At 39.8% G+C, this 12822-nt stretch overlaps 1 protein-coding gene and 2 non-coding genes across 3 annotated transcripts in view; all 3 read right to left on the minus strand.

The window, feature by feature from the left end:
* Window positions 1-12822, minus strand: part of LOC149066212 (cadherin-like and PC-esterase domain-containing protein 1) — a 238295-nt gene that overhangs the window by 20661 nt on the left and 204812 nt on the right. The window contains exons 19-20 of the mRNA XM_089253078.1: window positions 9585-9714; window positions 79-215 (exon numbers count right to left, since the gene is read on the minus strand). Of these exons, the coding sequence (XP_089109204.1) occupies window positions 79-215; window positions 9585-9714 (267 nt within the window). The remainder of the gene's footprint in view (window positions 1-78; window positions 216-9584; window positions 9715-12822) is intronic.
* Window positions 558-631, minus strand: TRNAT-GGU (transfer RNA threonine (anticodon GGU)). Its single transcript has one exon. It is a non-coding gene; the product is annotated as a tRNA-Thr (tRNA).
* Window positions 837-910, minus strand: TRNAT-GGU (transfer RNA threonine (anticodon GGU)). The gene has a single exon. It is a non-coding gene; the product is annotated as a tRNA-Thr (tRNA).

Raw genomic sequence — 12822 nt, forward strand, 5'->3', positions numbered from 1 at the left:
CGCATAATCCAGGATATATACGGAGCATACATCTGTACATTCCTGGTATATGAGGAATTTTTTTTAATGTCTATTCACCTTTCTCCCGGCCAGACATTCAGTCAACTCATTCGTTGATAAAGAGGCGTGCCTGCAATTGAACGGGTGCCATACGGCCTCACGCCAATAGCAAGTTGTCCTATCGGCACAAGATCTGCAGGGCAAGACCCATCGTCCTAAAATTCAGAAAAATTAAAATAATTAAAGTTATAATATCTGAATATGAACGCATATATGATGTATATATATATTTATTGTTTCACAATTTCCTTATGAGAGATTATATTCGACACCGCTTAATCGGATCGATTTCAGCACATAATATCCGATTATGCGGGGGAACAACATTTTACAACGTTAATATAGTTTGCATATTGAAAACTGACGAGACATCAATATTAATAAATCTTCTCAAATAAATCCGACATCAAAAATGAAATGAAAACTATAATTATTATCAAGGAAACAGTTATTTTCCGGATATTATGCTGAGGTGACCTCGGAAAGAAAAGTCATCACGTCTCCGCCGGGACTCGAACCCAGGCCCTCTTGCATACCGGGCAAGCATGCTACCATCTACACCACTGGAGACACATGAATCTGCCTTCCTAATTTCACGCACTGTGTCGTGAGGCGCTGAAGTAGAGGCATTAGTAGCCTCTCTTAACTTCAGGAAATGGCCCCCGGGTGGGACGGTTTAGAGAGATATAGATGGCTTTTTTCTCAGCCAGAGATATCAAGGAAACAGTTATTTTCCGGATATTATGCTGAGGTGACCTCGGAAAGAAAAGTCATCACGTCTCCGCCGGGACTCGAACCCAGGCCCTCTTGCATACCGGGCAAGCATGCTACCATCTACACCACTGGAGACACATGAATCTGCCTTCCTAATTTCACGCACTGTGTCGTGAGGCGCTGAAGTAGAGGCATTAGTAGCCTCTCTTAATTTCAGGAAAGGAGTCCCGGCGGAGACGTGATGACTTTTCTTTCCGAGGTCACCTCAGCATAATATCCGGAAAATAACTGTTTCCTTGATATCTCTGGCTGAGAAAAAAGCCATCTATATCTCTATAATTATTATAATACCTAAGATTTTTACCATTCATTTATAAAGTTAGCGCTCTCTATTGGCTCAAAAGAGAACAAAAATAAAATATTTAAATGTGCGTATTGAAGACAACTTGAATACTTGGAGAGAGACCAGTATCTACTCTCAAATGCGTTTATCTTAATTTAGCAACCTGTTTTGCATTAATCCCAAATGTTTCGTTCGATAAAAACATTATACGTATAGTGGCTGATGTGTAAAGCGTAATATTCGATTAAGCGGGCAAAGTTGTTGAAATTATCATACGAAGCGGGGATATTGTCTCTATGAAAGTTTGAAGGATATTAACTTGTTCACAAGCGGGTTATTCGTTTATCCGTTATCCGAGTGGAACCGACTGTATCACTTCACAGGCAGACTGATAACGAGACGAATTTACACAGAGATCCAGTGGGACGCAGAAGGATACGACCTGGAACTTACGCTGAGCCACTAATGACATGAGTTAGGCCCTACGATAGGGCTCCCGTTTTTTCCTTCTTTGTGTAATTTTGCATTCAAATATTTGAATTATATTTTTGAATCTCCAATGAATGTATTTTGTCACAACGGTTGAATGTATAACGAATTATACGATGCATGACCCTACGAAAGCTCCCCCGATTACCCTCCTTATTTTTCAGAATTTTCTCCGGTCCAGCGATGATTCCGGTAACGACTTGCGGCCTAGACGATGATGATCTGCGATTGATTCACCGTGATTCGAAATTTTATATTCCAAGATTATCGTCAATCATTCGATCAATTGACGATTACTATATTCTTATGGGATGGACGGCTATACACCACCATCTTATAATCCCGTGTATAATTTGGGATCCGGAACTTTCGCCCCCGACATTTCGTCCCCGGTACATTTTGCCCCTTGTGCGTTTGGCCCCCGAAAAATTCACACCTGACATTTCACCTGCCCTGAACGTATGAGTGACCGTATGAGTGATTGACTGTATGAGTGACCGTGTGAGTGATCGAGTGACCGTATGAGTGATTGACCGTATGAGTGACCGTATGAGTGATCGAGTGACCGTGTGAATGATCGAGTGACCGTATGAGTGATCGAGTGACCGTGTGAATGATCGAGTGACCGTATGAGTGACCAAGTGAGTGTGAAATGAACTGTAGGAGTGAGTTAGTGACCGTGCAAATGACTGAGCGAGTGGCAGAATGACTCATCATGTGAGTGACCGTATCAACTAGTGTGCAATTGACTTTATGAGTGAATGACCGTATGAGTAACCACGTGACTGACCGAATGGCCATATGAGTGAGCAAATGAATGACCGCATGAGCGACCAAGTGATTAACTGTATGAGTGATCAAGTGAGTGATAGTGGGATTGACCGTGTCAGTGACAAAGGGAGGAATTGAGCAATGGAACGTTTGAGTGAATAAGTGACTGACCGAAGTAAATGTCCAACTCACTTGATCACTCATGTGGCCACTCACTTGGTCACTTGTACCATCATTCATATGTTCACTCATACAGTCACGCGTACGATAAGGGCTGGCGAAATATCAGAGATAAATTTCCGATTTACTTGATTACTTACTGAGTCACTCATATGGTCACTCACTGGGTCACTGATATGGTCAAGGCAGGCGAAAGGTCAGGACGAAATTCCCGGTGTGAAATGTCCGGGGCGAAATTTCCGGGGGCTAAATGTACCGGAGTGAGATGTCGGGGGCGAAATTTCCGGGGGCCAAATGCACTGGGAACGAAACGTGCCAGGGGCGAGATGACAATGTTTCCGAGGTGACAATGTTTTGTTGTTTATAATAAAACTTTCCGGATACACCCATCCTCCGGGAACGCTTCGATATCTCTCTGAGATGGGAAGCGGAGTGTGCCCGGTCTTCAAAGGTTAAAGGTACGGCCGCGCCCTCCGGGGCAATGACCTAAATTATAGTAAGCGACAGAGCCTGGTTGCGATCGGTCTGGCCCGTGTGTGTATCACTTCGTATTCACCTGGAAATGAAATCGCTGCATCATTTAACGGTGTAGCGGGATTTATGTCTGGATGATTGAAACTAGGAAGACTTGGGACTAGGACCTGGCCTGTTTGGACAAATTATTAATTAAAAAGTCCCATTCACGAAGTTCAAAACACCCTTATTCGAAAAAACCTAGTAAAAGAGTTGAAATAGGTGATCACAGTTGGTTTCCCATTCAAAAAAATCTTCACAGGGAGCAGGCAAATCTTCAACACAAAACTTACACGATACAAAAAAAATCCAGGAATCCGCCATTTTCAGTTAAAAATATGGAATACAAGTGATAGCACCGATAAAGAACACGAAACACGTATAACCCTAACAACATAAATACCTTAGATCAGTGATTCCCAACGTGGGCGTTAACGCCCCCTTGGGGGTGATGGAATGTTCTCGGGGGCGGTAGAAGCTACGGGTGTAACATAGGATCCTCTGGGTTAGATTTCGTCGGGGCGATGGTACAAAAAAAGGTTTGGAAATTATGCCTTACAGCTATTCGTACACTCAGAGCACGCTCTGCTTGCACCAATTCGTTAGAAATTTCCCACAGGAATGTTCATAAGGTGCATGTATGGGTAAGCAGTAGCCCTACATTGCGTAAAACTATGCAATGATCAGTTAAATGAAAAAAAAGAGAAAAAAATTGTTACGATGTGGAGAACGATCATGATTTGTTAAAGCGGCATTGAACTAATAATGAAATGTTGGTTTCCTCACAATCTCACAGGACAATGAGTTCCATATGCGAGATGCGCGAATGAAAATGATTTTATGTGTGAAAGTCTCAATTAAAATTTTTTTTATAAAAAGACGTCTTAGCCAAAGATTCCTATTCAAAAATACCTGATTTTTCGAATGCCAATTCATGACTAAGTCAGAGATTCCCATTCCCATAGAGATTCCCATAGTCCAAGATCAACTTCAAAAAATCCCGAAAGTCCTAGCAAAAGGTTCTTCTCCAAAAGATTCTTATTAAAATAATCCTAGTCAAAGATAAAGATTTCTTTTTAAAAAGTCCCGCATTCCTTCTTATAAAATCCTAGATTCCTTTTCAAAAGATTCTTATGGAAAAACTCATAAATCAAACATTCCTGTTTAACCGAATCAAAATTTTTCAAACAAAAATGTAATTGAAAATTCGTATTCGAATAGTTCTTATAAGAAATGTTTACAGAAGAAATGTCTTGATCAAAGATGACAATTTGGAAAGTTTCTAGTCGGAGGACGAAATCTTGAAATTCTTATTTCAAGTATCTCCATATAGAACAGACAGACCTTCAACACGATAGTTACGTAAAACGAAAAATTCAGATACCTGCCATTTTCCCCTTTGAAATATAGGAGACAGATGGAAGCAGAGACGCAACTATATAGTTGGTCAGCCGGGGCAAGTATGTTTTAAGCGCCCTAGACCCACCGGCTCCCTGTTAGTTGCGACCCTGAATGACAGAAAAATTTCGGGAAAGTTTAAAAAGTATTTTACGTGCATGGCTAACTGCCGTATTCACCGACTGAATTTAAAATACGATGGCAAATTAGAGTTCAACACGGATTGGTAAAATCCTGAATTTAACCCATTCGTGTCGATCTCCAATTCTTTCACCTGCGATTGTAGTTTATAAACTCTGTCGGTGAATACGGCTGTAAGTACTGTAGTATATACGGGGTGATTATAAAAAAACTATCCCGACATATGGGCCCCTAACTATCATACCATTCATAGAAACTGAATGAAATTTTGGCATAAGGTATTTTGAGGTATCGCTCAAGAATGATATGGAAAACAACAGTGTCACTCTAACAGTTACGGTTACAGTGAGAAAATTTCGAAAATATCAAATGGCAACACCAAGTTTTTTGTATTGGAATACGATCTCCATACTGAAAAACCCTAAATAGCGTTGGAATGGCACCTGCAGCACGAAAATCCCCGGAGCTAGGCAAGGAAAAAGGACTTTGCCGTGCACCAGAGCATTAATGTTCATTTCATTCGGCTGAGATCCCAGCCTGATTAGTCCTCCACAAGGTCATGTGGAAAATTTGTCAAACACGATAAAATGCTTTATTTTATGCTGCTTCTCTGTCCTTATTGGTTGTCCTCACTTTTAGCCTATCTACCGCCGGTGATTTTCCTGCTACAGTTGCCGTTCGAACGCTATTTAGGTTTTTCACAATGGAGATCACATTCCAATACAAAAAACTTGGTGTTGCCATTTGATATTTTCGAAATTTTCTCACTGTAACCGTAACTGTTAGAGTGACACTGTTGTTTTCCATATCATTCTTGAGCGCATACCTGAAAATACCTTATGCCAAAATTTCATTCAGTTTCTGTGAATGGTATGATAGTTAGGGGCCCATATGTCGGGATAGTTTTTTTATAATCATTCTGTATATAGTAGTAGTCCTGGTCAAAGACTCCCATTCCAAAAGCAAAGACTCTGACTAGGACTTTGGCAGCCGGATTCGAAGTCACGAAACTTTGAAATATTCTTCCGTGCATTAAGCGGATATTCAGTCAGCATTAAATACCACATCTACCATTCCATCACACCTGCAACAACGATCACTTTTTTTAAAGCTATTTCATGTCATAAAGCTATTTCGTTCTCTGACGTTGGTCAGGTAGTTTTAGCACCTAATCACACATATCAGCCACTAATTATGACATAATGCTCCAAAAAACAATCAGTCATTTCTTAGCTTCACACACACGAAGACAGTCCACTCGAAGACCAACTGGAAAATTTTAACCGGACGCTACCTACGAATCTCAACTGCTGGAATAATATCGTGTGTAATGAGGATCGTAAATTTCGCATTTTAGAAGAGACTACAAATATCAAAAACAAGCGAACATTTTAAATACTTTTGTAACTGGTATCCATCGCGTGCATCATTACTTGGGAGAAGGGAACATCTCGTAGCCAGATAGTAGTAATACGGTCAAACTTCAGAAAAAAGGTCAAAACTAAATATTCCTGTTAAAAAAATTTTAAAGATTCCTACTCAAAAATGTACTTGTCAAAGATACTACTCCTATACAAAAAATCCTAGTCAGAAATTCCTATCCCAAAGATTCCTTTTAGAAAAAGCCCTAGTAAAACATTCCAATTCGAAAATTTTTTGTCAACATTTGTTATAGAAGTGGTCATGAGCAAAGATTCCCATTAAAAAAAAAATGTCCTAGTCAAAGATCCTTTTTCAAAAACTATTGGTCAAAGTTTCCTCTTCAAAAAATCTCAGTAAAATGTTTCTCTTAAATATCCTAGTCAAGGATTCTGTCATATCTAAAGATTCTGGCCGAGACTGAGCCAGATCTGTGCTCACGAAACCTCGTGAAACATCCTTTGGCCAGTAATACACATGCCACTGAGTGGCAAGCTTACGTGCGAATCAGTAGCACGTGTATAACGGGCCCTCAGGGCTGATATACCTCCACCTATCCTTCCATGTCACCTACAAATACAGCATCCTCTTTCTTGAACGTTATAACGGTGATCAGGCAGGCTTAAGCACCTATTCACATAAATCAGCCGACACTAATTACGACGCAACACCCCGCAAACAACCAAATAACACCAGTCATTTCCTCTAAGACAGCTCATTCTAACACTTATTCATTCGAAAACAAACCGGACAATCCTAAAACACACATTACCTACGAATCCCAACAGCTGGATTCACAATAATATCGTGCGCTATAAGAATCGTAAATTTCGCATTAGGAGAGAGAGAGAGAGAGAGACTACAAATATTTTCAAGAAGCGAACATTTTAAATACTTTTGCAACTGGTATCCATCGCGTGCATCATTACTTGGGAGGAGAAAGGAACATCTCGTAGCCAGATAGTATAGTCACGCACTAAAACTTCAGACATAATTACAGCTCACGTAGCGTGATAAGAATAAACGAATAATATGCACCTTCCAATGCTCTCTTCTCTGATCCAGAATCTCCGTAGAAATACATAGAACATTCTAGAAAAGGAACTCGAATTCTGAGGAGGGAGGAGCGAGCCATTAATTTCATTCATTCAAATTGAAGGGGGCAAAAAAAAAAAAAATCCACCAAAGAAACGTTATAAAAGTTTAATTAAAATCTACCGGAAATTTTTTCTAATGAATATTAATTATGTAGATTAATGGAAATTTACTCATTTAAGGTATATCTAGGTTTTCTTTTTTTTGATTCTCGTTGTTGGGAATGTGGATGAAAATGCTCTTCAAGATGAGAGATTGTTCTCCGATACATCTCTTTGAAAAAACAAATCAGGTGCTTATTAGCATCACGTGTGGTGTAAGAGGATGATTAATGCGGATGTAGGTACTTATAACAGGGCAATTTACGGTCTGTTACACGCAACTTGCATCAATTTTTAATGTTGCCCCGTTCTGAATATTTCTACCATCAATTATGTAGATGGATTGCAGTCAATGTCGTTCCGGAATGTCTCGGGGTTGAAGGGAGAGAACAGAATTGCGTACGATTTATTTTTGAGGGTCAGAGCTGACGAATTGGCCGCACACATGCCCGGGGTTTGTAAAAATTCCGGCTGGGCATGTATTTTTTTTTTCCCGACCACATGCCCGTCGTGGACACATAAAAAAATTAAAAATTTAAACGCTTTTGAATTTTTTGCATCGATCAATTGGTTTCCTATTTGTGGAATTCCCTAGAAATTATTTCTTTGGCAGCTGTGATGCAAATGCGTAGTCACCATATTTCGATATAGTATTTCCACGGTCCTAATAGTTAGTAGCTCGGTGCGGTCATGAGATCTCATTTCAAAATGGAATCACATACTGCAATCGGGCTTTACTCAAAAACGGAAAACCTCACTCTCAGCAAAATAGTATAGCGGGTGGCCAATAGCTGGCCCGCGAGGTGATTTTGAGCGGCCTCCGACAAGATAAAACTATTATATATTAAATCAAATTTGTGATCATTATTTGAGCTATTAGTTCCAATAGCGGACCTCCTGATCAATGAATTACTTACATTTATTGTAAATAGTTTTTGTCACCAGAAATAATGTTTTCGATATAATAAGGTTATATCAAACTTTTCGAGCGCAATATTGCTCATTAAGGTTGTTATTGGCATTTTTTACCCGCCAGCTTGTTGGGCAAGTTAGCACACTTTTTATCCGGATAAAACTCCTGGAAGTCTTCCGGTGCGTAAATAAGTTCGTCGTAATAATCCATGTCGCCACACAAAGCGCCGTTATATAAAGGGTGCCAAATCAGGGGTAAGAAAAAAATTTGCGAGGAAATTTGAAAGAAAAATTTCGTCCGTAAAACTCAAACTATGAATGTAGTGATGGAATAATGTGCAGAAGAAACTAATTTCTCAAATGCAGTGATCTAGCTCATAGTTTCCCCAACCTTTTTTGTCCCCCCCCCCATCGCCCACTTCAGAATTTTTTTCTCCCATCGCCCCCTCCCCCCCAACGCAATCTAACCCATAGGATCCTATGTTATACACGTAGCTTCTACCGTCCCCTTGAAACATTCTATCGCTCTCAGGACTTATAGGGGCGTTAACGCCCACGTTGGGAATCACTGATCTATCTGAAAACGCTGCAGCGGATTGCTATTTTCGCCCTCGAACAGAAGTTGGTCACACGTGGTATATCCTGATTGTATGCATGGAAGAAAGGGGAAGGGGAGCTTCTTAGTTTGCATTAAAACGTATTTTTCCAAAAAAAAGTTACACGAATCTGTGATTGATTCTAAAAATGGAGAAAATATTCATGCGCACTTGCCTTCTACACAAAAATATTGTGAAAAATATCGATTACAAAAATATGTGATCCTTGCTGCCACCTATCAAACAAAAAGTAAACTATGTTATAATTCTACAAGTTTCAGTTAGTTGTTGGTTTTGAACCAGTATGCAGCATGAAAACGAACAAAATGTGTCACGATACCGTATATTATTTGTTTTTATGCTAAATAATGGTATAAATTTCATGCCGCAAAATATCGATTAATATTTTTAACGCTAGTTTACTTATTGTCAACACCAAAAAAAGAAACCGATATTTTGGCGCATGAAATTTACGTCAGTATGCAGCACAAAAATAAAAATGCAGTTTCATACTAATATGTTCATTTTTATTCTACACATTAGTTTAAAACCAAAACACAAACATTTTATTTTAAAAATTATAACAGTTTTGTTTTCATTCAAGAGGTGGCTGCAGGGGTCCTATCTTAACACAGTTTTTGTATTTATAATAGCAAAGTGCAAATATGAAATACATGTACTCTAGTAAACCTAAAGCGATATTATTTTTCGGGCACGTAAAATATTGTGTGGTTCGGGTATCTATTATATTCAGTTACATGCCCAACCGGACATGCAAGTTTTCAGATTTGGCCAGCCCTGTTGAGGGTGTTTGGTGTGGTCACAGTAGAATCTGGCGGAAGATGAACTTACCAGTAGCGTCGCCATGATCGCATATTTTCTGCCCGGCAACTTCTGACATATATGTCACCCAGTCGCCTTGAGTTTTGGCATCGTGCTGCACGCCACACAGCTCCGTTGGAGAGACCCTCATCTCGCATTCCTGCAATTTTGATGGACAAAATGATATACTGGAGAAAAACAAAAATCAACATACACACAATTACACAACCACTTTTGCTAAATACTTCGTGTTACCGACGAAACATATCTATGCAGCGGCTTTTTACCAATATACGGCGTATTTCTACCAAATACCAATTTCCAGCTAATTTTTGCTCAACATTGCCTATTTTTGATTAGTTTATGTTCATCCAGAATATTTAAGAAATTGCTTGCAATAACGGTCCTTCGAACCTATTTCCGAAGGAACCCTATCGAGATCGTTTGTTATCAACTTATCTTGTTTGTTAATGACTACCAGATTTATGATTTCGCTTTGTCAGCGTTTATAAGCACCGCAAATTATTCTAAATTATTTGTTACTGGGATTGAGGTCAAAGATTGAAGATATTTTCACAGCTTATGAAATTATAATATTATGACTTTTGATATAAATACGATAATGCAACTTCCCAACTTACAGCAGCATTCGGTTTCCCACATTTTTACAATGTTTCTCACGTTTGGCAATTTGTTTGGTGAGAATTGGTGCCGCTGTGGTGGTGGTGAAGTGGTCATAGTAATGGACTCCCGTCGCGAGGACCAGGGTGCAAACCCCACAGTCGTCACAGTGGTGTTTGGCTGAAGTTCGCTTTCTGTAGTTCCCAACTTCGTCTCGCATTCGCGCCTCGATCTCCTCGTCAAAAAGACTCACCAGAGCCACAGACGTTCAACGGTACAATTATTCAATCATTACACTTCACTCATAGTTTCGAAAATTGATAGGATAGGGAAGCACTATAACAAGCATTACACAGGAACCCACTTTACACGTTAGGTTCACAACACATAGACGCACATTTTCTAGAATAGCAATGCTCATCTTCGACCACCTGCTGAAATCTCTTCATTGAAACAGGGTGGTGGAGTCTTGATCTGGTTAGGAGGTGAGAATTGACCGTATTTTCCGAATCAAAGTATCTTTATTCCTGTATTTTTCTGTACTCAGGATATTTATTCCCTGTATTCTTCAGTATCTATGACACTGGTTCAACTTTCTACACTCACGACACTCATCTGTGCTGACAATCGCTGATCTAGGATATTAATTTCCTGTATTTTCCTGTATCTGGGGTCTTTAGTTCTTGAATTTCTCTATCTAGGATCTGGCCATGGCTCTCAATAAGGACGGAGCTGACAGGTCTGTAGCCCTGGGGCCCGGGACAAATTATCCTGATTTTTTGTTTTACATGCTATAAATTCACCATAGAAGGGCAGGTAAAAAGTCTGGTCGGAGGCCAGCCAAATATCCCAGTCTAGGGGCCCTAGCACCCGAATGGCGTGGTGGTAAGATGCTCGTCTACCACCGTGAAGGTTGCTGTCATGGTCCAGCACCTCCTAGAGATAGAAGACCTCTGCACTGTTTGCCATAAACGTCATTCAGACTACCTAGCAAGTTTGCCACATTTTGAAACACAGCATCCTATTTCGTTTCTTCTTATTTTGGCGTAGAAACTTCTTGATTGACTCACAAATACCACATAGTGATTGGATGTGGGGCATAGAAATCGCCAATTCTGAGCCCGATCATTTCTTTTCCTCACAACGATGATACTGGCACGAGCAGGGAATTTTGTTTCCCTGAATATTCTGAGGGAAAATGGACTACTTGCTGACATCACAAGCAGACTGCGGAGGCCTATCTCTAGAAGGTGCTGCACGGTCCCGGGTTCGAACCCAGGGGAGGAAGGATATAAATATTTCCCTTAACGAACTTGAGACAACCACCAATAGACAGCTCCTTCATTTCCAACCCATCTCATTAATGGCAGTAAATTGCAATATAGCGATATGGCGAGAGTTGGTGTTTGGTGAAGTAGTCAAGGTGCCCTGCCCTAGATGTGTGGCCCATGGATCTCGCTATATCCTGTATTTTTTCTCTACGAAAAAAATGTTGGTCTGCACCTTATTTATACGCGGTTCCCAAGGAAAATTCTGCTTCATCATTTCCATGACTTTCCCCGATCAAAACTTCTGAAGAAAGAAATATAATTCAAAATCGTAACCTTCCTGTATTTCATCAAATATTGCCAAACTGGATACAACGACATCGAAGATTCCCTGAAATTTTTTCGTTATAGCCGAGGCGTCGTTGGAACCGTGATTGACATTCTTAAGGCATTTTACGTATGAAAAATTTAATCAGATGCAATAAAATAATATAATTTACATGAAGTTGGAATTTTTCCTCCTTTTAGGGGCGACGATATTTTATCGAGCGAAATTCGGGAAATTGAGATCATAAATACTGGACATCGCTAATTATCGCCAGAAATGGCTCTAATCGTCTGTGAAATTGCTAATCTATTAGGTTCATTGTTTATGAGAATCAACAGGGATCACCAATCATTGACATTATAACCAAGGTATTATTACGACCGAGGTCATTATAACAGTCAGACTGTATTTGTATATTCCGAAAACATTTTACATTTCCCCTAATCATTTTTCATCTCCCTGACTTTCCAGGTGACTAGGAACAATGTAATACAGGGGTTCTTAACGTATGCATCACGACCACAGCTTGATTCGCAGCGGCTTCCTAGACGGGTCGTACCCGTAACAGCCAGGAAATCTTGAACTCTGGGCCACGACCCAAACTTGATTCGGAGGGCCTTCTGAGATGAGTCATACAAATCCACTTAGAGACAAGGATTCTTGAGCTGTTGGTCACGACCCAAAAGTGATTCACGGGAGTTTCTGAAATGGGTCATAAAAAATCTATTAACGGAGATTCTTTATGGATCACGACCCAAACTTGATTCGCAGCGGCATCCTAGATGAGTCATACAAATCCACTTATACTCCTTTCTTTAAGGACTTATGGTCCTGTTATAAAAACAGTAATTGCGTCAATGGTTCCACTAATTACGAAAAACAGTCGGATGGGTCGCGGAAAAACGTCAAGAACCACTGTTGTAATGGGAAATAAATATTTCTGAATAGTATGAAACTTCTTTATTAAATTGGTAATTATACTATTTTCTAACGTAACGGTAATTTGCAACTGAATTAAATATAATTCATTCATTCTCGTATCAGAACAAAA

Source organism: Pholcus phalangioides, unplaced genomic scaffold (genome assembly GCF_987345545.1).
Source record: "Pholcus phalangioides strain wild (caught in Gottingen) unplaced genomic scaffold, Ppha-v1.0 ptg000032l_1, whole genome shotgun sequence".
Lineage (NCBI taxonomy): Eukaryota > Metazoa > Arthropoda > Arachnida > Araneae > Pholcidae > Pholcus > Pholcus phalangioides.